Source organism: Caretta caretta, chromosome 2 (genome assembly GCF_965140235.1).
Source record: "Caretta caretta isolate rCarCar2 chromosome 2, rCarCar1.hap1, whole genome shotgun sequence".
In the NCBI taxonomy this organism is placed as follows: domain Eukaryota; kingdom Metazoa; phylum Chordata; order Testudines; family Cheloniidae; genus Caretta; species Caretta caretta.
In genome coordinates, this window is record NC_134207.1 from 111,765,355 (window position 1) to 111,790,129 (window position 24,775).

Genomic DNA, 24,775 nt, shown 5'->3' on the forward strand with positions numbered 1-24,775 from the left:
GGTATGCAGCTGCATGCTAATCACCCAACCTCCACAAAACATTCCAAGGTGACTAGCCCAAAGATTCATCTTACTTACTACAAGGGAGGGAGTGTGCTGGGCTTGGGAAGAGGGGGCAGGGTAGTGGATGGCTTGTTACTGTGGTTCTTCTGAGCTCTGGTTCACCTCCATCCTCTTTTTCCCCCAGGGCTGAGCTGTGATGTTTGAAAACTGCTCTGTCACAACACTCACTCCCTCTGATTTTTAACTCTCAAAATTCCAGTTTGCAAGTGGATTTGTCATGTATTGCTGATTCTTTCAGCTTGCTAGTAGAATGTAAAAAGAAAAGGAGTACTTGTGGCACCTTAGAGTCTAACAAATTTATTCTATTGAGCTACAGCTCACAAAGGCTTATGCTCAAATAAATTCGTTAGTCTCTGAGGTGCCACAAGTACTCCTTTTCTTTTTGCGAATACAGACTAACACAGCTGCTGCTCTGAAACCTAGTAGAAAGTGTTAATATAATACAGTCTATCTTCATAAACCATGTGTTTATATGCTGACATTTAAAGGCATTTTCAGGTTTTAGGCGAGGCCTTACAGTAGGGCAGGCAGCTACACTTCAGGATATGGGCAAGTTTACAGAACTTGGTGCCTGCTTGGTATTGTGATCTTCTCTGCCCCCAGCAAGTGCTTTCTTACAAGACCCTTATGATTTCTGCTCCTTTGCTCAGTAACATGTCTTCTAGATTTGTTAGATGGAGTCCTGGAGCAGCAAAATTATTGAAGTGGTGGTTGGAGGAGGCATGTCTCGTCCACAATGATCTCTTTTCAGGAAGTGGAATGTTTGATCGACTGAGGCAACTTTCTGTGTGGGAGCTCAGGGGAAGTGTTTCTATCAATATATTTGCCAGAGGATAAATCCATTCATCCGCCCAACAGGTGTTGGGATTATTTTGTGTTCGAGGAAGGTAGCCATCTCAAAGGGATTTATTACAGAATGAAATTTCCCCACAGTTGCGTGCCCTCCCTCCACCTCTTCCCCCCCCCCCAAAAGGTGCGGGGGAGGTGTCAAGAAAACATTCCCTTGTACTGGGTTCTGGATTTTTCTCAGTATTGGCTGAGACAGGGAGAAAACTTTTATCTCCTTTTTCTCCCCCTCTCTGGGTGAGCACCCTATGGGTTCAGATTTCCATTGTTAGTATGCTAGGAATGGTGGTAGAAAGATACCCCTAGGATTATATCCTCTAATGGTTCACTTCCTTGGGGCTGTAATTTAGCGTTTATTTGTTTTGTTTCTTGGGTCATGTTGTTGTGGCTCTAGACCATCCCATCTATCATACTTGAGTTTTTTATCTGGGCTCCACTGGGAAGTATCTGTTTGGTTTCCCAATATTTGCCTTAATTCATCCAATCAAAACTAGAACTTGTGGCATTTTCTGCGATTCAGATCAGCTCTTCAGTTTTGGTTAGAAAGGACTTGAGGTGAGGGAAAGGGGGAAGATAGAAGAAGAAATCCACTTGTCTTACCTGTCTGATGCTATTGCCAGTGAAGGATTCTAAAACTACATTTAGCTTGGTGAATTTGGTGCTCTACATTTTTGAGACATAGGGGAGTTCTTTATCCTCGGAAGGCTGTACTTTATTCCATCAGTTTAAAAAAAAAATCACAGATTTCCTTATCCCTCTCACTGTCTAATAAATAGCTACTAACCCCATACCTGAAGTACTAATTTAGAAGGTTCTGCAGTTGTAAATCATATATACCGTAGAACCCTTTAAAAGGTGGGGGTGGGGAAACCCACACATAAAAAATCCCTAAGCTAACTTGAGCCCCCTTCTAACTATTTTAATGATTATGAAAATAAAAAGCTCCAAACGCTGCTGGGAAAAGCACCATGCCACAGTGGTTACTCTTAAGATTTGAAAAAAAGAAGGATTTATGTGAATATTTCAAATACATTAGAAAGGTTGATGAGACATGGAGTAGGAGTCCCAAGTACTGGTGGTGTTCAACAACAACAAATCTCACCAGCTGTAACATCTGAAATGCTCTTGGGAATTCTTCACTGGGGTGAGATGGCTCTTTATTGGCAATTGCTAGTACCAGTAGTCTTTTCAGGATATCTAAATCAGCTGCACTGTGCTGATGCAGTAAAAAAAAATCTGTAATTACAATTTTCAGCTGCACTTCACCAGCTTAATAGGCTGATGTTTGAGTTGCATATCATGGGTCAGCACAAATGCTTATCCGGGGAATGGATTATGCATTGACGCTCATGAGGATTTTAGCAGGTACTGAGGTGCCAGGAAGTGCCAACCTTTCCGAATGTATGTAGTATTCTGACCATCATTGATTCTTTCTATTATACACTCACAAGTTAGTTGGCCCTGTTCTACAGTCACTGTAAAAGATACTGCTGAATGCGTAGTGACAGCTTGCACGTTATCATTGCATTACAGAAATGTAATCTGCTTATTGCTCTGGAAATGTCATTATGCAATACAGAGTGGTATTTCACATTCTCTGTACAGGTAGCATCACGCTGAAAGAGTGTATAGCACCAAGTTGGGTATTTTAGAATAAACTTTGCATTACTTAATGATACATGATAAAGTCAGTAAGATGTGTTCCATCACTTCAGATGTTTAGCTTTTCTGGCCTCATACAATGAACATCTCCAGGGATGAGCTTCATTCTTCAGAACCCATTATTATAAACAGCTATAAGCATACACAATATTAAGAAGAACAGGATATTTAAGCTTGAGAAATGTCATGCAGTAAAAGTTAGGACTTTTGCATATTGCAGGAAATAATGAGCACACAAAAACTGGTGATGCTCCTGTCAGATTGTAGCATTAAATAAAACCATATGTCCTACTAATATCTGTGCCCATGGTAAACCAATCACCAACTGGAGACATGCCAGGTCTTCATACTGCACATGGTAGGCAGCATTTTTGGTCCTCAGATTCCTCTTTCTATTAAAATTCTGACCACTCTTCTTCAGGCTCTCTTATAGACAGTTGCAATTTGTGTGGAGAATTTCCTTATGTTAAAAGGAATAAAAAAAATGACTGGCTCTTTTTATGGGACTAGTGATACAAAGCCCTGGACAATTATACTGTATGAGTGAAGAGTTCTGTTCTAAGCAGTGAACGCCTGATTGTCCATTACATTCCAGCCCTATGCATTGCTTTGGAACCCCATGGGCTCTAGAGGCTCTATATGTATATGTAAGTTATTCCAATGTCCCAAGCCATATACTTTGGTATAATTGTCTGTTCCAGTCATTCTCTGTTTTTTGGGCTGGGACAATTGAAATGGTGGCAAAAATCATCCCTCAACCCAACATATGTCACATTCATGGAAAGGAATAACGGGAGGTTTTGGGCACTTGGGTTACATGATGATATGAGGAGGTATGATGGTAGATTTAGGATAGGTCGGGGGAGTGGTGGCTGGAAGCTGGAGCTGGATTGAAAGACTAGGTAATAGAGTAGAGGGAGTCTCTGATGGCGACTGGGAACAGGGCTGTGTTTGGTGCTGGTGGTAGGGGCTGGCTGGTGGGGTTGCTTCTCTTCTCTATCCTCCCTTCCTCACTGAATGCTCTGTAAGCAGAAGGATATGAGGAGAGTGAAGGCTCCACTGTGTGTTTGGGTTGGGGCAGGAGAGAGGAAAGAAGGGGCAGGGCATCAGCAGGAGTAGAGCCAAATTGCAGTGCGGTGGAACCCTATGTTCTGTTTAAATCAGTGTGTCCCGTCCACCCACCTTCACTCAAATTTGGATTAGCCGACCCTCTGTCATGACAGAGGCCAGATCTGAGTGGTGCCGCTACCCCACATGCTCATATCCAATGGCTGGGAGCCCCTGGAGAGGGATGCGCTATGCAAGTGCACCGAGTGCAGATTGGTTAATCTGGGCCTGAGCAGGAGTGGAGACAGAATGAGTTGTTGCTTCCTTTCTCTCCCCTAGCTCTTGCTAACAAACACAGGATTATGCAGGATTTTTTTTGTCTGGTGGAGGCGATGTGACCCACTGAGAGCATCCTAGCACCCCACCTGAGCATCTCATTCCATGAGCTGAGAAACACTGGGTCTGTTCCTTTGATTGGCTATTCTTAGTATTATGAAACTTTACCTTATGTCTAGCCTACATTTTTCTTTATTTAGCTCGTACCTTTGTTCAGCTGTGTTCTGAGACTCCATTTGTATTGTTACCTTAAAGGTAATTATAGACTGATAATCTCTCCCTTAGTCTTCTTTTCTAGAGTCTGTAAATTTAGTTCCCTTAGTTTCTCTTCACATGTCTTGTCTAGGAATGTGACAAATCTGAGGGGTGGGCCGAGGTTAAGAGGGAGGAAGGTGGTACTGTCTAAATACTAGATTTTCCTCCCTGTTTTTGCTGAATGGAAGATATTAAACGGGGATCATTTTAATACTGGTGGACCCCAGTTTTTTATACCCAGGCCCCTTCTACAAAGCAGCTATCTAGAACAATCTAATGTACAAACAGAATGATGCTTTGCTCTAGTGTTGATCCAAAGAGAGAATGTTTTGCCCGATTGATTTACATCTGACAGGGTAGAGAGCCCTGGTGCTGCTGTACCTTGCTAAAGGGCCTTGAGAATTTCCCTACTCTCAGCTGTGGAGGGGAGATTTGAGTACTGAGAACCAGCCAAGATTGTCTGACCACAGAGTGTTGAAAAATTTGACACCTAGTAGCATAAGGGTGAATTCCAATATCTAGAGGTAGGTACAGAAACAAGGATGGGGACCCTGTACCAATGAGGTCCAGGGATGATGACTTGGTGAGATGCAGGTTGTGTTCCCTCACCCCGCAACATCCTCAGCTGCTGGTAAGAAGAGGGCTTGAATTTCTGCCACGTTGCTATTCGTGGACCCTGCTTGCGTTTTTCGGCGGGAGGAACATCAGACTTATCTATTTGCCAGAGAGGGCCAGTGTGTTGTCTTTATAAATGTGAAGGTCAACAGGGAAAAAACTTTCTGTTAGAGCCCCCTGACCTCTGTGAAGCTGGGGAGACTGACCATTCTCTTTCTAATTCACTCTTCTGCTGCCTGACAAAGCTATGAGCAACAAGAGACTTGTTGCTGTCAGTCTGCAGACTTAGGACAATGCCACTGCATCAGATAAGCACTGGTTCATATCTGGACAGTTTTCTTTACAGCAAAGAGCTAAACCTTAAATTAAGAAAAGAAACCTCACATTCCACGGATGTGAGGGTGTCTGATCCTTTTCCTGTACTAACTATGGGTGGAGGAGCGGTTGTGTGTTGTTTTTTTAAACTTGCTGGTGTGTGTGTGCGCGCGCGCGAGAGAGAGACAGAACTGTGGTATTATTTCACTTAATACTCAAATGAGTACTTCAGGATTTATTTCTGCATTCCTGTTCAAATCAGCTATTTACTCTCTCTTTTTGCACTATTAGCTTCTGTTCCTTATGTATTGTCAAATTTTTCCCTATCCTTCTGAAACTCTGGGGACCAGAACTGTACACCCTGTTCTAACTGTGATTGCAATATGACTGTAAAGAGCATCACTGTTACTGTCCTAGTTCTTTCCAGTGCATCTTGTCTGGACTTGTAGATTTATGTAAGAAGGCCATCTCACTGTTGCAGAATGTAGCTGCCTACCTCATAAGGGGGGAAGGCAATGACGAGGACATACAATTATCGATGAGTGTCATCTGCAAAATTCAGGGCTAGATATTGAACCCTTCACAAAGTTGATACAGGTTTTTAATATAGACCTTTAGGGGCCAAAGGTATATTTGTATTCAGGTTTGAACTCTGAATCACCACCTTCTCCAGAGTACAGGAGTGTTCATATCTGGAGTTTTGGTTCAGGCCCATATCTAACTTAAAACTGGTGTTCAAGTCTCTGCCCTGAAAGAGCAGTCATCTGAGAGACCACTGTTAACTGCTACAATGGGCTGTAGAGGAAATCTGGGATGCAAGATGTTTTTGCAGTTAATTCTGGACTTAATGACTCAGGATCTTGGGCGGCCGGGGTTTCTCAGGGCTTGTTTACACACAGTTGCATAAGTTAAGATGTGATTTTTTTTTTTAAAGCAACTTAATTAAACCAATGCTAAAGGCTGTGTGGACATTTTATTTTAGTTTAAGTTGACGAGGAACACAGGTTTTAGCTAAACCAAAATGCATCACTCTTCAAACAAAATAAGAGTATCCACACAGGCATTTCCACTGGTTTAACTAATTTATGGAATTAAATTGGTGCAAGTTTGTTTTCGTGTAGACAAGGCCTCGAGAAAAGCCTTTCCTGCTCTGGCTTTTGCCAGTTTCTTTCCTTGGCAATGGCAGGATGAAAGATGATTTATTTTTTTTAATTGGCTTTGTTTACTGTATTCATCTCCTCTAGTTATTAACATCTCGGTGCAAACTAACAGCTGTCAGTTATGTTGTCCACTGTGGTTGTCTTTGTAGTTTGATAATTTTTTGTACTGCATTCCTAGTAGCTAAGCCTATAGATAATGTTATATAAATCATATATAAATCATATGCAGTATAGACAGTACTCATTTTTTTCATGAGATACTCACCATTTTTACTTACCCTTTGCCCAGTGGTTGGCTAATCTGCCTAATTCCTTAACGAGACTTTTGTATTGTCTCAATATTATCTTTTCTCATTGGAAAATGGTGTAAAACTGTCAGCCATTTTGGAATCCCACCCTTAGCTTGCTTGCTATTCTGGTTCCTGGAGTGCTTCTGTTTTTTTTCTTGAGCCTCTTCTCTTTTTCTGATTGTATTTATAGAACTTCCTTTGATTTCCCTAGTGAGCATTACTTCACTTTACCTTTTTGCCCCGGTCTTTGGCAGCCGGCTTTCCACTGTTCATTTCAATCTCCTCTGTTTTGCATTTTCGCTCTCCGGTTTTTTGTTGTATTGAGTTTTCACAAACTTTTGTCTTCTAGCTGCATGGGTTTTTAAGCGTGGACTAAACTAAGATTAATTTAAAGCCCCAATCCGCTTTCTGTGGATGAAAATGAAAACACTTGAACTTCTGCACATAGTTTAGAGAGACTGTTATATCGCTACCATAGCCTTACTAGTGTTAGCTACTTACTTAACATGAGGTTGTCTGTACTGTTACAAGCGATGGTGTCACATTTGTGTGGGATCAAGCTGAACATAACACTAGCAGTTATAGAACACCTTTTATATTCAAAACACTGTACAAACACTAACTAATTAAGCCACAAAACATCACTCTGAGAGAGATTGGTACGTGTTATCATTTTACAGATGAGGAAACAGAGACAAAAAGGTGAAATGACTTGCTCAAAGAGACACAGCAAGTCAGTGCAAATTAGAACTGAGGCCTTCCTGGTTCTCAGCCTTGGCTTATTGCTTCAGACCTCACACTCAAAACTTTCTATGTATTGGGAAGAAGCAAAAAGTGTGAATTAAACAGAAGATACCAAAGGAAACTGGGTTTTTCTGTTGAGACCTTCCCCCATGTTAGCAGCATAAAGCTGCTGAGTAAATTTTGCTGACTGCCTATCGCAGGTGCAGGTTGTTAACTCCACCTGGATTTCAGAGATGGATATGACCATCTGGTCAGAAAGTACTATGGGCTGGGCAGAAACTGCAAACTCCTGTAAGGAAACTGGTTAAATATGCAAGCTTGTAGAGAAAGCTTAAGCTGGGCTTTATGTTCTGTTATTAAGTGAGTTACCCCCATCCTTCTGGTTTTGTTTTATTGGTAGATTTGACCAATGTATGTAGTAGACTGTTTGGATGAAGATGGTCATAGGGCCTTAATGTAGTCCTTTAGTGGAATATCCTCTTGTGGGAACATAATAGATGTCTGGAGCAGGGTGAGCAGCAGCGTGTATACAGATCACATGCCAGATTGATTTACAAATGGCTGTGGGGTAAGAAGATAGTGACACTTTGCTGATCTGATCTAGTGCTGGGAGTATGTTGTTTCTGAGCATCCTGAAGATGGATTTCTCTTTAAACTAAATGAAGCCATTAGAATATGTTTAGACAAGTGGAGTCACTGTAAGTGACCCTAATTTTGCCACATGTCCTTGAAAATTAGAAATGCCATTGTTGCTGTTGCTCAGTTGAGCTGGTGAAATTGATAGGCTAGCTGAGCACAGCTGTATCTGATGGACCACTCCAAATGGGCCTGTTGGTACCCTGTCTTCTTCCACCTAGTGAGTCCCTTCTGGTGGACATAGAACCCATTCTGATTCCTAACAGGGTGGTGAGTGGCAGGCTTACAGGCAGCAGCTCAGTTGCACGTTTCATTGTCTGTAGGAAGTACCTGGACCAGCAGCCATACTTTTCCTCTTTCTTCTTGCACTAGAGATAAAAATTTATTTGACAGGACACAGTATATAAGGGAACCTGTTTCTGGGGAAGGAGAGCAGAAACCAAGGACTAAGCCTTTGTCTTCACTGCCAAAAAAGGTGTTTGTGTTGCCTTGGGATAACTAAAGCACATTAGTTATCCTGCTGTTAAATCCTAGTGGAGACAAGGCATATTAGTTTTCCCGCTGTTAAAAACCCACTTTTTGCAGTGATTATATAGGCTAAGAGTAAATAGTGGGAAGGTGAATCAGTGATTCTTTACCCCAGCTGACATAACCTTCCTGTGCATAGATCTTCACAAAGACACAAACTTTCTCCATCTGCCTGACAAGCATATTGGTTTTTACTTTGAAAAATCTGGTCACCATAAGCACTCAAAAAGTGCTTTAGACACACATTTCAGTATTTTGCCAGTATTTCTGCATAAGAAGCAGAATGGAGACTTGCTTCAAGGAAGAAACAAGCATCCAATTGTTACGATTGCAGGTAAGGAATGAAAGTCTACAAGATGACTGTGGATGGTGATGGCATAGGATAGATTGCCATAGTTTCCATACATATCATTAGTTTCTGACTACTTTATCCACCAGTGAGGGAGAACAGGAGAGCCTGTTCAGTCAGCCTAGCCATCCTCATAGAGCAGGGGTGGCCAACCTGTGGCTCCGGAGCCACATGCGGCTCTTCAGAAGTTAATATACAGCTCCTTCTATAGGCACCGACTCCAGGGCTGGAGCTACAGGTGCCAACTTTCCAGTGTGCCCGGGGGTGCTCACTGCTCAACCCCTGGCTCTGCCACAGGCCCTGCCCCCACTCTACCCCTTCCTGCCCCCTCCCCTGAGCCTTCTATGCCCTTGCTTCCCCCCCCCCCCGCCCCCGCCTCCTGCATGCCACAAAACAGCTGATCAGGAGGGAGGGGGAGGCCCTGATTGGCGGGGCTGCCGGTGGGTAGGAGGCACTGGGAGCTTGTGGGGGGTGGGGGAGCTGAGGGGGGGCTGCTGATGTATTACTGTGGCTCTTTGGCAATGTACACTGTTAAATTCTGTCTCCTCAGGCTCAGGTTGGCCACCCTGTCCTAGAGCTTAATGTGTTTCAAAGGGAAAGTGCAGGGGAAATGGCCTCTTTTCTTTCCAGGATAGCTTGGCTGGTGGTGGGATGTGTCATTGCTTGAAAAGAGGCATAAAGAGAGTTAATTTGACAACTGACTGCATCTGCCCCGATTGACTTGCAAGAATGGGCTGTTCCAGTCTGAGGGATGAAATGGGGAAAAGGGTAGCAATCCCAAGAAAAGATTTAATAAAAGTGACTACTCTGGCGTAAGAGAAGGGTGACCAACCATAGAAGGTGACGTGCTAAAATTTGGCTTTCGGTATCAGATTTGTACAAGGATAATATTGGTTTATTTGTTGATGCTGATTTCATAGCCCACTTCTGGGTTTTTTTCGTTTGTTTATAATCTTCTTTGGCAAGATTGTGAATGTGATTGGTGGGTCTTTGCTGCTTATCAGAATAAAAAATATGCAGCCGATACAATGTGTATTGTGTCTGTCTTTAGTTTTCTTTTACTGTGGCATTGGCCATTTTAGCTTCATAAAGGAATGTTTTAAAAAAAAAAAAAGTACTGGTAGCCAGATGGTAGTAAAGATTTCAAAAGGCGCAATGTACGATGCAGGTTTCTGGTTTCTCGTGTGCTTAGACTGCAAGCAGCCACCTTCACAAGAGGTTAAAGTGCCCTGAACCAGACTGACCTTGTGACTCTTATCACTTCCTGCAGGGAAAAAAGGAAAATTTACTCAAAACAGGTGGGATTAATTAATGAAGAATGTAATTAAACAGGAAATATTTCAACCCTTCAGATGGTGGCTGAAATGAACTGTCCACATGATTATCTCTGGCAGTCTGGCTTATATTTGTTGATTTTGGGGAATGTGGTAAAAGAGGTGTTTGGGATTAGCTACTGAAGAAGAAAGAAAGTAGTCATCTGTATGGAGGGAAAAGTCTGTTCAGGGAATATAAGAGATTGGTTTTACAAGCTCCAGTGTTCTGATCATGTACCCTCTGCTTTGTTAGCAGGCCAAATTGTTAGGGCATGATAGATATTGCACTAGCATTGGGTGCTTCTGATATCTTCTGTATTATCTAGCATCTCGTTCACTCCACAGCTTGAATCTCTGGTACAACTATTCTGGAGAGGAAATGTGATCCCAGGATGGTATTGAATCTGTACTGAGAATTCACATTCCAGGGAGAATGCTGAAGCATTGATATGCTTGAGAATGTCATGAGAGCATCTGACAGCCCAGACCTTTAGTTTTGTTTAATTTCTTCTGGTTAAGAGGAACCTGCTTTCAGCATGCAGGCTTTCCAAGCATCCATCACGCATGTGAGAGTGCTGAAAATGACAATAGAAGAGTAGCTCAGTTAGAAGTGTTTGTTGTACTAAGATTAGCATGTTGGCCTTGGAGTAATTAAATGAAAAAAAATCGGTGAAGTAATTTTTCATAAAGGTTGATAGCAGTGCTTTGACTGAAACATTCTTTACTGAGTGATCAATTAATTTCTTAATTCCTCCTCCTCCTCCTATACCAGTGCATACAGTAGGCCATTGACAATACCTTGCCAGTAGCTGGAGACTGGGCAAGTGAGCTTCTGAGTTAAAACTTCCTTCTCAGATAGAAGGGACTTGCCAGTTCAGAATCCTCCATTGTTTGTCTCCAGCAGGTGGAATGATGCTGTTGTCCGAAAAAGAAATATATACCTCTCACTTTTTTACAGAAGAAGGGTGTCCACAATTTTAAAATTCATTGAGGTACCTGTTAGTGATTACTTAAAAAAAAAAAAAAAAAAAAAAAAACACAAAAGCAAAACCGTGCAGGTTTTTTCCCCCCGGACAGGTGTTTTCCAAAGAGAAACCTCACATTCTGTGGATGTGACAGCGTCTGATCCTCCTGCTGTACTAACCCTGGGTGAATGAGTGATTGTGTTATTTTTTTTAAACGTGTGTGTGTGTGTGTGAGAGAGAGAGAGAGAGAGAGAGAGAATGTAGGGAGACATGACTGTAGTATTATTTCACTTAATGCTGAAATGCGTACTTCAGGGTTTCTGGTATTCCTGTGCAAATCAGCTATTTATCTCTTTTTGCATTCTGTTAGCTGCTGTTCTTTATGTATTACGTTTTTCTCTGTCCTTCTGAAACTCTGGGGACTAGAACTGTACACCCTGTTCTAACTGTGATTGCACTGTGGCTATAAAGAGCATCACTGTTACTGCCCTAGTTTCTTTTCAGTGCATCTTGTCTGGACTTGTAGATTTATGTAAGAAGGCCATCTCGCTGTTGCAGAATGTAGCTGCCTGCCTCATAAGTGAGGAAGGTGATGAATATGTACAATTATAGATGGGTATCATCTGCAAAATGCAGATCTAGATATTGAACCTAGGTGAATCTTTAGCAGCTCTAGAACTTCCATTCCTGAGTGGTATGAGACTGTTGTAGTTGGTGCCCCAACATGGCAGACCCAACAGGCCTAAGACAACTTCCAGAAGATGTGCCCACTGCACAACCCTCAACTCAGACGAGCGGGGCAGGGTTGGTTTACCTAAATTGAGAAGGGGACGCAGACAGACATATTTTCTCAATTTAGGTACATATATGGGGGTGGGGGGAAGGGAAGAAGAGTATCATAGAATTTCAGGGTTGGAAGGGACCTCAGGAGGTCATCTAGTCCAACCCCCTGCTCAAAGCAGGACCAATCTCCAACTAAATCATGCGAGCCAGGTTCATTTAGGGAGTGCAAAGAAGTGGACCAGTGCAGTAACTCCTATTGTAGCTTTGTCTCAGCTTTCTTGGATTGTATAGTCAGCCCTGTGCCTTCCTTGATTTCACAAGCTATTTCTAAGGCCCCCTGTGGTAGACACATGATAAACTTCTTGATATGCACATGACAGCAGATGCTTACCATGCACTTAGAGCCCTCTCCAGAACAGCCCTGCCACATAAATCCTTAAATATGCAATTAAAAACAAAAACAACCTCTTGGCCCGTCTCTCTGGGTTACAACTCATAACTAAGGTCAGTGTTAGTTACACTATCAGATTCAAAATGAGGCTATTCCAAAGTGAGAGAATTCCAGGATTTGTCACAGGACAAGGAAGGCTTTGCCCCACCGGCCTATGACATTTCGAAGGATCTCTTCTGCCATCTGTTGTTGTTTACAGGTCACCACAGGGCCTTATGGAGGAGAGGGAATTACTGTCTAACTCCATGTTTTTGTTACATGACAGCTCTTGAACAAAGGTGTTTCTGATCTCTCTTGTCAAGCATGCTTTACATTTACCCTGTTTTATATATTGCTGAATGTTAATCCAGCAATCTCCAGTGAGATCTGATACTGGATAAATCAGTGTAGTTCGGGTGCTGTAGCCTCTACTTTTTTGTGGTCAGAAAATTTGCTCAGAAGTTTTTAATTTAATTCTAGGAGTCATGGGAGTCGCATTTAGTGTTGAGTACGTATGTACAACAAATCAGTTGTGGTTTTAACTAGAGCCATTTATCAGATGGGGTAAGATCATTTACCCTTCATTTGATCACATTTTCAGACACCTTTTTCCATCATTTTATTCCTGAAGACATTTTTAAAGACTTGTGATAGTAATTATTTCCCTTTAAAAAGTAAAATAAAACATGGCCCTTTTGTGCTGTAAGGTTTAGAGCAAAAAATAGAATTCAGTAAGCCTTTTTTGTTGATATTCAGGTACTAACGGGAGGTAGTCAGAATACTTCACTTTGGAGCATTAATTTAAAACTGAAGGGTGTTTAAATTGTGCAACCAATTGTTAGGCTATGTGGACTAGCTTAAAAAAAAGGTTTTAGGGCAAAGTAGGGGAAGGATACTTGCGGGGAAAAAGCTACAGGGATATGTGGAAAACAAAAGGTAAGAATTTCTAAATTGGTTACCTGTTAAAATTTACTTTTAAGGTTTTATATACTTTAAATCATTGTAAACTTATGCTCCAAAATACAACAAAAAATCTTCTTCTCAGTAAATAAATATATGTTGTAAATACTATGTCTTCTTTTACATAGATATTATGGGGCTAGATTGTGATTCCAGGTTACATGCTTTTGCAAGACAATAACAAAGAGTAACAGCCCCATATTTTTCTCTACGTGGGCTATCTGCACCTTGGATGTGCAGGTGCATAGGATTGAGCTGGGTTCATGCCTTCTTACTTCCTCTCCTAAGCAAGTAGCGGGGAGGGACAGGAAATGGTTGGAACTTTGGTTTTATCACCATCTACTTGCTGGCCAAAACTGCCGAGTCAAGATGGTGATGGTGGAAAAGGGTGTAGTAGTTTACTGCTGGTAATTAATTGCTATCCCTTGGGAGCAAGAAGGAAGCAGGACAGGAAATGTGACTCAAAGGAAGGCCTCAGGGCTTGTGTTCACTGCTTTAAAAAAAAAAAGCTGTGTTTTACCTCAGTGCACGAGTTATCACAAGGTAAAAAACACAGCAAAGACCAAACATTTGAGTTTTAGCAAGAGATAAAACTTGCTGAGGTTTTGCCTTTTCCCCTGCCTAGTGACGACCTCTGTGAATTTACTCACATAAAACTGAAGTGCATTGTCTTCACTATGTTTTTACCTCAGGATGGCTCATGCACATTAGTTATCCTGAGGTTAAAAACAGCTTTTTTTTTAGCCGTGAAGACAAGCCCTCAAGTCATCCTGCCAGCTGCAGTTATTCTTAGGCAGGAATGCACAGGTCTGTGACTAAAGTTAAAATCTAGTCCAGTGGTTGTCAAACTGTGGGTCGTGACCCCATTTTAGACTTAGACTTGCTGGGGTCTGGGTCCGAGCCCAATTGCCCAGGGCCGAAGCAGTGGCGGGGCTCATGTTACAGGCCCTGCCTGGATCTGAAGCCTAAGTTCCCTCTAAGCTGGGCGGCTGCGCAGCAGTCTGTCAAGGGCTGTGCAGGCGGAGAGAGGTTCCTCTCCCCCTGGCCCTGGAGCTGCTGCGGTGAGAGAGGGCTGGGGGGAATCCTCTCTCCTCCCTGCAGCCCCAGGGCAGCCTGCACTGCAAACGCCTCATCCCTAACCCTACCCCAGAGCCTGCACCCCCAGCCAGAGCCCGAACCCCGCCCATACCCCACCTCTCTGCCCCAGCCCTGAGCCTTCTCCCACACCCCAAACCCCTTGTTCCCAGCCCTACCCCAGAGCCTGCACCCCTGCCTGAGCCCCCTACCATACTCCAAACTCCTCGGCCCCACCCCATCACACATCACCTCCATATTGGTGCACATAACAAAATTCATTCCGCACATGGATATAAAAAATTAGAGGGAACATTGGCTGAATCCTGTGGGTGCTTCAGCTCCCCCCCCTTCCACCCCTGGCCCAGGGAAGTGGGTCTTGGGCTTTGCCCCCAACCCCCCCGGGTCATGTAGTAATTTTTGTTGTCATAAGAGGTTTGCGATGCAATGAAGTTTTGAGAACCCCTGATTAGCCCACAGTGATTGGAGTTCTATAACAAACTAAGATACATGTAGCTAGAACATTGTTTAGATAGTGTTATTAAGCTAAGTAAAATTGTACAAATGTGCTTTCACAAGAAAAGCAGACCAAGCTGTCTTGTATGCATGTTAAATAGCATTTTTTGTTTTTTCAGATAGTCTTAAAACATAAGATCTAACCTCATGGATTAATTAGTGTGAAAGTATGTCTCTTCCATGATCATTGGCAGTAGTGAAGATTGTTTTGTGGCAGAGGATTCACTGCCAGTGTAAGTCCCTGCTTTCCTGTGCTGCTAACGCTCTGAAAAAATGACCCTTTGTGCTGAGTGTCTCATGCTTGTTCTCAGACAGGGGGTGAGTCTTTTTGGAAAATGTATAAAATTCCATTTGGCCACTTGTGTGTGTGAAAGGCCGTAAGAAATTTTCTAGTTGTCTTATGAAGAATGATACCTCCACCAGCACGTTTATTGCACTTGCCATGGACTTTGCCCACCATGAGCACAAGTACATTTAAAATGCTTGATTTAATTTAAGATAGCATATGATTTTCAAGTACTTAATTTCTATGTGGTAGATTTGAAACTATTTTAAACCGCATACAGAGGTTCAAGGTTCTAGATACATTCAGGCTTCATTATAAAGTATCTGAAGAATCTCACTGGCAGGTGCACTTACTCTTAGGTACACAGGGTCACTTACTAAAGTATCTTTGCATAAATGAATGTTCTGCACTAGTTTGACTCTCACATTGTATGCTGAAACAAACTTAAGGGTGTCATTTGTGTCTCACTTGATGGGTGTGAAGGACAGTGCAATTCCGGTCTGAACTGGAGCAACAGCAGGTAAAGATCACAGAAGACTCTTTTGCTAAATGAGCAAAAGGTCAGATTAAGGAATGAAATAGAAACAGGCACATAGACAAACACAGAAATTATAAGTGTCTTTATATAATATGATAAACTCAAAAACAGGTGAACTAGAATGTCTAGCTGTGGAAGGGACCCTTGATATAATAAACATTACTGAAACTTGTTGGAATAATAAAAATCAATGGGATATTTTAATGCCTGCCTATAAATTATACAGGAATGTCAGAGTAGGATGAAGAGATGGAGAAGCAGTGCTAGACTTAAAAGATTCCATAGAATCTAGTGAGATGACACAGTTGGATCTGTATGGCTGCAAATCCCAAGCTGTAATAATACAAGTATGCTGCTAGGTCTCCAAACTACTACCCTCCAGATCAAGAAAAGAATATTGAGTGTGTAATACGGAGAGAGATCAAAGAGGCAGCCAAGTCTAACAAAGCAGTAATGACAGGGGACCTCAACTATCTACACATAAACTTGTCAAGTATCACAATGGAACAAAGTGTGGGGAAGCAATTTCTTGACACCTTAAATGATTGCTTCTTGTAACAGCTAGACTAAGAGCACATAAGAGGAGAGGCTATTCTTTATTTAATCCTAAATAACAGCACAGGAGTTAGTTCAAGAGGTAAAGGCAGCTGACCCACTAAGCAATAGTTACTATAATGTAATAAAATTCAAAATTCAGTGTTCACAATAATATAGTAATGGTCCCAGGAGGGAGGAAAGGTAACAAAAACTAACACAGTGACAGTATACTTCAGAAAGCCAGAGAAGTAAAATCCTTATATTTGCCATGGTTGTTACTTACACACAACCTTGGAAGGCAAGTATGCCCCCGAACAGAAAGGGAAGTAGGAAAACAAGAATTAAACCAGTGTGGTTAAATGGGATAGTTCAAGAGGTTATTTGAGACAAAGAAGGAACCTTCAAAATTTGGAACTCTAATCCTAGCAAAGCTAATAATAAGGAGCATAAACTACAGTGGACAATAGGCAAGAAGGAAATTAGGAAGGCTAAAATGGAATTCAAAGAAGAAGTAGCTAAGGGCATAAAACAAACAGCAAGAGACTATTTAAGTGTGTGTATCACAGACTTCCTGCTTCTGAAAGAATAGGTGAGTCTTCTGGATCACCATAGGTTAAAGAAAGCAATTAAGAGAGACAAGGATTTTGCTGGGAAACTAAATCATTTCTTTACATCACTGTTCACCCTAGAGGATGTTAGAGATATATCTATCCTTGCCCTGACCGACTATTTTCTGGTATTAAAAAATTAAGTAAGATTGAACATTTGTATGGATTTGAAACTATTTATTTTTGAAGGGCTATAAAACCTCATGCTTCCAGGCTCAAGGACTGACCGTAACTGTTAGGGGTCATGAGAAGACTCTCCTGGGGAGCACATTTTTACATATCTGCCTACTTTGGGCTTTCTTGTGTCTTCTTATGGAACAGCAAGCCACTGTTGGTGCCAGGATACTGGACTAAATGGATCACAGGTCTGGTCCAATATGACAATTTCTCTCTTCCTGTGAACTATCTTACAAGGGTTAGTTACTGTGTTGAAGCATAGTGGTGCTAATTATACTCCAGTGTCTGATTCCTTTAAAATTATTGTTTGGGCTTCAGCCCACCAAACCTCTTTGGTCTTGAGATGTCCATGTGTGACAGTAATCTTTTTCAGTCTCTGAATGTTCTGTCAATTTGAATATAATCCAGTATAGTAATGGCAACCCCGTTCTCCAGCCTAAGCATTATGCGGTATCTGCACTTTGCTTTCTAGTAGGAGTTAAGGAGTGGTAAACTGAATGCAGGATAAGTCTCTCAGAAAAATGTGGAACTAAAAGTAACCTACTGATAATTTAAGTAACTTCCTGACAAAAGCGTTTTGCATGGTAGTCCACTATTGAGAGCTTACTGTTTGTATTAAGTTTTGGTTTTATTTTCTTATATTTGTGAAGTAATTTTTAAGGTATCTTAAACAACTTGTTTTCTAGGTAACCGAGTGCATAGGGTAATCTAGAATACTAAAATTAACAGAGTTGTATTAATAACTTGGACCTTACTTGGCAGAGAAAGTAAGCGTCTTGTTTAGTGAGTGTCGTCTTACTCGATTCAGAGTAGCAGCCATGTTAGTCTGTATTCGCAAAAAGAAAAGGTGTACTTGTGGCACCTTAGAGACTAACCAATTTATTTGAGCATAAGCTTTCGTGAGCTACAGCTCACTTCATCGGATGCTGTTTCTCACGAAAGCTTATGCTTAAATAAATTGGTTAGTCTCTAAGGGGCCACAAGTACTCCTTTTCGTCTTGTCTACACTACCAAAAAAATGGCGCTAGGAGACCCTATTGGGGAAAAAAGAAAGTTTTAAAAGTACCTTTAGCTAGTTCAGTCTTGGAACTGTAGTGCGCATGGGTTATAATTTGCTTAAAAGGCTTATTTATAGAATAATTCTAGACTAGAACAGTTTTTCATAAAGTTTTTTACCACAAACCAGGACGGCACTTGATAAGAAAACCATGTCAACTCAATTAATTTTTTTTAAGTATTTTCCTAACATGGCCTTCTTTTGTAGCATAGATGCAGTCTTAAAGAAAAAAAACATCTGGGTGTTTTGTAATTGTTACTTTTCATTTTTCTATTTACATAAATTTTACACAGTGCTTATTATTATTATTATTTATTATTATTTTATTTTGAGGATTTTCCCTTTTTTCACCCACCGAAGTCCTTTTTGTAGGAGTATTTGCCAACGCTGTAGTGTGTCTATTTTGGGCTAGAGTGGAGAGGGTAATTATTTTGGAAATAGAAACAGCATTTTTTCTTTTCTTTTTTTAAATAGGCTTTTCAGTTAGTTGGCAAACCAACAAGAGCTTGTTCCTCTAACCATTCAAAGAGGGCAACCATGTTGGTCACTTGGTATTTGCCAGATACAAAATGTCTTGCTCTGGAGTGAACAGACCACCCATTCTGTCTTTGTTTAGAATTGGTATGTAATCTAAATAATTGGATTTACTACTTTAAGGTTTTTCATATTAGAAAGTTAAGTTAATAAGATTAAATAAATTAATAAAATTAAAATTAAGTCAATAAGGGAACAGCTGTATGTTACCAGTACTTTGAATTATATAGCACATTTTGGTTTTCCCTGGGCCATGTTCTGAGACTTTGTCCTTCGGTAAACTGTGAAACTGAGGCATAAATCTGATTTTAAACATCGAATCAAAAATTTAACCTAGAAACTGCAATTGTACAGTACTAAAACTGCATGATAGACTAAACATCTAGTTATTAGTCACTATGTTGCACACATTGGCTAGTTGTATACTTCCACATATCACAACTGAAGCCTGTGGAATTAGTGCCAGTCCATATACTATCGGCAGTTACTTCGGAAGCCCCACAGAGGAAAAAAGCTGGGGGGTGGGGTTTTTTTTTTTTTTTATTCACTTCATTGAAGTGAATTGGCCAGACTTTTAGTTAATAAAACTTGACATTTCAGACACTGAGGGTCTGGTTTCCTGGCCAAGAGGTAGTGCACTGCAGGTGTGAGAACAAAGCAAGAGAGAACAGGGAATACATCAGAAGTGGTGCTAAATCATTTATATCAAGAAGGGAGAGAATGAGGGAAGAGCAGTTGTTGAGACTTTTTGTCATTGTATGATCAAGTGTGCCATCTCACCTCCTCTGGTAATAATAAAGTCATGGTGTGTCTTGAAGGTGGACTGGAGGAAGATTTTTCTGTCATAAATTTCATAACTAGATTGGAATACCTCTGCTGGGGTTGGACTGTTGTGGGGTGGAGAGACATTTTTACACCCCGGTGGCTGGGTGAGGTTGGAGAAATGTAGCATTGAAGGGGTGGTCAGAATATGAGGAAAGTGTGTGCACTGGAGTGGAACAGGTGGGAAAGGAATGGTGCAAAATATACATGTCAAGACATTTTGAAAAGTACTTTTAATTTACTAATTCAATAGACATTCGTATTTAGGCTAAATATACTGGTTATTGCTCCTGGGATGTGATGGACTGAGTAGGGACACACTCTGACTCAAACCTCATGTGATGGTACATTGTGTTGCAAATAACCAGATGTTTACCCTTTATATTCAGGATTGTCCATTAAATCTTATGATAGGCTTCAAATGTGCATTTCTTGGATTTCTGTTCAGTTACCCGTAGTATTACATCTTATCTAAATCTTTTTGGTTGGGGTAGACTTAAACAGGTAAATTCAACAAGAATTTGCCCAATTTGGTGTATAGAGTATTTCCAACAGCATGGTTGGGAGATTATGAAGTACATTTTTGGGGGAAATCACTCTATGCTACAGCAGCAAGCAAGGTTCTTTTCCCTATTAAATTTAATGGTCTGCTTTTTGGATACATTTTGTGCAGAAGAGAATCCATAACAAAGCATTACTTGTGGCTGCATATGTGCTTTTGGTGATAGAAACGTAACTAGTTGAAATTAAAATCCCATTTATCCTGTGCAAGAGCTCTCTAGTCTGCATGAATGCAGAGGGGATGGCATTCTGCATTTACAAACTGAATGAATTTTTGGGACAGGTGTATTGGTGTACAGAAGCGCTTTCTTTTTAAAGGACCATTGTTCCTAGATACAAGGAATATGAATGTTCAATTAGTCTGTTTCAGTTCAAGAATCATAAGCACGGTTGTAATAATAAGCAGTATATGAGCCCCTGAGGAGGTGGAAATAAGCAAGCAGTATATGTCTATCAGGAATTTAGCAGAGTCTTTTGGTCACGATGAAGTATAATTTTCTTTATGGGCAATTGTGTGAGACTATAGGGACAACAAATTTAGAGGAATTGTTAACAATTCATTTTCTGTCATTATTAGAGGGTATATATAACACTGTTATTTTTTCAGTGTTTTAGCTAGGCAATTGGCCCTTCGCTTGAGAGAACACACATTGTGCATAGTATCCACCACAAAGCTTTTGACGATAAAACGATGAAGTATGTGGATGATACTTCTACTGCTCTTTTGGTGTTAATATACATGTATGTTTGGAGAACAGCTTAAGCCTGGCAAGGTATTTTAACTCTGAAATGTCTAGGCTTTGTAGATTTAACGCAGATCTTGAAGTTCTTGGGAGGAAAAAATCCTGCTTTCCTCCAATCCCATGTATAGCTTTTCTATGCAGACAGATTTCAGAGTCTCCCTCGACTATGCTACCTGTAAGTCCCTAACAGTTCTCCTAAGGTATTGTTTACTAGATATTTTTAGGATCACATATATAAATGCTGCTCTTTGGCACTTAGTTCTGTGATATGGTTTCTAAATGCCATCTCTTTCCTTAGCAAAAACTTGGTACAGGTTTGAATGGCTGGATGGCAGAGTTTTAATAGCTGTGAAAATGGAGAAGGTTGCAGATTACTGGTTTTACCCTCACTAATTGATTGTCTTTTACATCTAAATTTTTGTCATCGTTGTACTTCAATGTGTATAATTTGATCAGAGAATCACAATGATTGTTGGCAATACAATGACAAACCTGGATTATTCTGTGGCAGTATTTGTTACAGATCTCAAATTCATATTAGATAAATATTGTATTAGTAGAACCAGTAATCAATGTAAAGTTGCCTTCTCTGTCCTCTAAAAATTGATATTTTAGGTCTTTTTATCATCTTTTTCCAGCCATGCCACTAACAGCCATCTATAGGTTAGCTGCCTTTTTTTTCTTTTTTAATTGAAGACAGGAATTTTAAACTAGCTTTTATAAAGTTATAAATTATAAAGATTGTGAGTTGTTAATGTCTAACTATCTGAATAACATTTGGATTTTTGACTTCTATGAAGCCCTTTTATTCTGTACTGTGTTCTCTCTGTCAAGCTCTTGGAATGCTTGGAAATCTGGGTTGACGGGGGCTCAGTTCAGGAAAGATCTTAATTCCCACTCACTTCCATAAGACTTGAGTGCTGTGCAGTATCAGGGTCAAAGTGAGGCACACAATTGTTCCCCTCCAGTTAACTGCCCTGCATAGGGGTATTTTTCCTAGAACAAATTTCTGCTCTAAATTATTTATTATTATTGCAAGTGAGTACCCATGAGAATCATTGAATCAGTGAGTTTTCTCATTTGTGATATGAGTCCCAAGTCCACTTCGCTTGTCTTCAGTCATCTCAGCCAAATTAGATGATTAGGGCCCTACCAAATTCACAGCCATGAAAAATGCATCACGGACCGTGAAATCTGGTTTCCCCCTGTGAAATCTGGTCTTGTGCTTTTACCATATACTATGCAGATTTCATGGGGGAGACTAGTATTTCTCAAATTGGGGGTCCTGATCAGAAAGGGGATTGTGCGGGGGTGTGAGGTGGAGGGGGGAGGGAGGTTATTTTAGCAGGGGTCGTGGTATTGCCACCCTTATCTCTATGCTGCCTTCAGAGCTGGGCGCCCAGTGAGCTGGGGGCTGTTGGCTGGGCACCCAGCTCTGAAGGCAGTGTTCTGCAGGCAGCAATGCAGAAGTAAGGGTGGCAACAACATACCATGCCATCCTTACTTCTGCGCTGGTGCTGGCAGTGGCTCTGCCTTCAGAGCTGGGCTCCCGGCCAGCAGCCACCGCTCTTCAGCTGCCCAGCTCTGAAGGCAGCGTCACTGCCAGCAGAAGCGCTGAAGTAAGGGTAGCGGGACTACAAACCCCCCTACAATACCATTGTGACCACTGCACAATTCCTTTTTGGGTAAGGACCCCTACTGTAGCTCACGAAAGCTCATGCTCAGATAAATTGGTTAGTCTCTAAGGTGCCACAAGTACTCCTTTTCTTTTTGCGAATACAGACTAACACGGCTGTTACTCTGAAACAATTCCAACACTGAAATTTCAGATTTAAATAGCTGAAATCATGAAATTTATGATTTTTAAAATCCTATGACTGTGAAATTGACCAAAATAGATCGTGAATTTGGTACAGCCCTATAGATGACACATACCCAAGATTAATCCAGGAAGTACAGCTAGTTACAGAGGGCAAGCAACAAGATAACCTTGTTCTTCCTTTCCCTGTTCTTCGTTCTTGCTAATGCAGACTTGCAAAATTGTCCTTGAATATTTACAGCCCAAGTACAAAATCTACTTGCTTGCTCTTTACCAGGCTGCTGACAGTTGGAAATAAAACTTGATATTTTACTTGCTGGTCAAAAATAAAATGCTTTCCTTGAGGCTTTGCAAAACTGCAATTATGGATGTTCAACAATACAACTGAAGTATGTGTTGATGCTCCTGGATTAAACTTTTGTGATTTCTGTCACTCTCCATTTTGTGCAGTGTAGTTGTAGCCATGTCTGCCCCAGGATAATATCTTTTATTGGACCAACTTCTACACAGAGCTCTTCTTCAGGTCTGGGAAAGGTATTCCCAGCATCACAGCAAAATGCAAGGTGTAATGGACTGCAGCTCACTAACCCTCTCTTTTTGTCCTATGACTGCAGAGGTGTTAACAGGCCACTCCACATGAATGATCCCTTAGAATATATGCTAACTAGTTATGCTAAACAATCTGTTCCACCTTGCATTTTGCTGTGACATGGGGATTATCTTTCCCAGACCTGAAGAAGAGCTCTGTGTCTCAAAAGCTTGTCTCTCTCCAAAAGATATTGGATCCATTTTGGACCTCACCCACTTTATCTCTAATAGTCAGTTTTAGTGAATTGGGATAAGTTAAGAAACTTTAATTTAAAAATGTTCAGTGATAAATTAAGCAAAATGTTAACTAGGGTAGAACCAAAGTAACAAAAGTATTTGTACCTTTTTAAGAAAGAGGTTTTCATGAAGGAAAAATAGCAGATATTAGTTGGTGTAATTTAATGATAAGGAGCGGGTGAAAATGTTTGGAAAATATAGTATGCTTGTCACGCTTATGGGTGAAAAATTCCTGGTTTGCTACACTGACTTAGTGTAAGCTAGGTAAAAATCACCTGGAAATTCTTAATTAGCCTTACTTACAGTTTGCATGGCAACTTCCACCTTCTCTGTTAGTGTATATATCTATATCTATATCTTCTTACTCTGTTCCATTTTATGCATCTGATGAAGTGGGCTACAACCCACAAAAGCTTATGTTCTAATAAATTTGTTAATCTCTAAGGTGCCACAAGTACTCCTGTTCTTTTTTTAAGATTGCAACAGATACTTTAAAATAACTGCGGTAAAACAAACTTTCTCTCAAACTCAATAAATCCTAATTGTTACACTCCAAAAATGTGGACTAAACACAACTAAGGAAGATGTTATTGGTAATAGATTGATTTATTCTGCTCTTTTCACAGTGAATTGTTAAATTTAAGTCTATTCTCGGTTCTGCCTAATACGCGTGTGGTGTTCTCTTGTTTTCACAGGCCAAGGCTGCAAGCACAAAGGAAGTTTGCCCAATCCCAGCCAAACAGTCCCAGCACAACTCCAATAAAGATAGTGGAACCGTTGTTACCCCCTCCAGCTACTCAGATTTCTGACCTCTCCAAAAGGAAGCCCAAGACAGAAGATTTCCTTACATTTCTCTGCCTTCGAGGTAGGAATTTTACAGCAGCCTAAGGGAACAACCTGTAGTTCGGAGAACAAGCTGCAGTATCACACAGTACAGTCTATCTGAACGCAGTGGTGCTGCACTTGAACATATTGCACACATTTCCACCCAGTAGTCTAACTGTAGATACAGTGGAGTAGCGTTTTACTTCATCAATATAAAGATTATAGAATTAGGCCAATGAGAGAGCTAATGGAAATTACTTTTATGCTTAGCACTCTTTCTCCTTGTCCTTCCCTCTCTCTCAATTATATCTGATTGTATAAACTGAGGCCCTGCTTAACCCTCACAAGTACCTCTTTATTTCCACTAGGAGTGGAAATCTAGCTGGTTATTCCCTTTCTCTACATGAGTGTTCATTAACTGCTTTTCACCCTACCAGCTAAATCCCAGAGCAACAAGCTTTATCTGACTAGAAGAAAAGGTTGATTTTGGTTTTGGTTTTGAATAAAAAAAATCTGTTTATTCAGTGGGATAACTGATGCATGTTCACTATCTCAC

General features: G+C 40.9%; 1 protein-coding gene across 1 annotated transcript in view; it reads left to right on the plus strand.

The window, feature by feature from the left end:
- JARID2 (jumonji and AT-rich interaction domain containing 2) overlaps nucleotides 1-24,775 on the plus strand; it is a 306,448-nt gene that overhangs the window by 193,285 nt on the left and 88,388 nt on the right. The window contains exon 4 of the mRNA XM_048839904.2: nucleotides 24,090-24,259. Within this exon, the coding sequence (XP_048695861.1) occupies nucleotides 24,090-24,259 (170 nt within the window). The remainder of the gene's footprint in view (nucleotides 1-24,089; nucleotides 24,260-24,775) is intronic.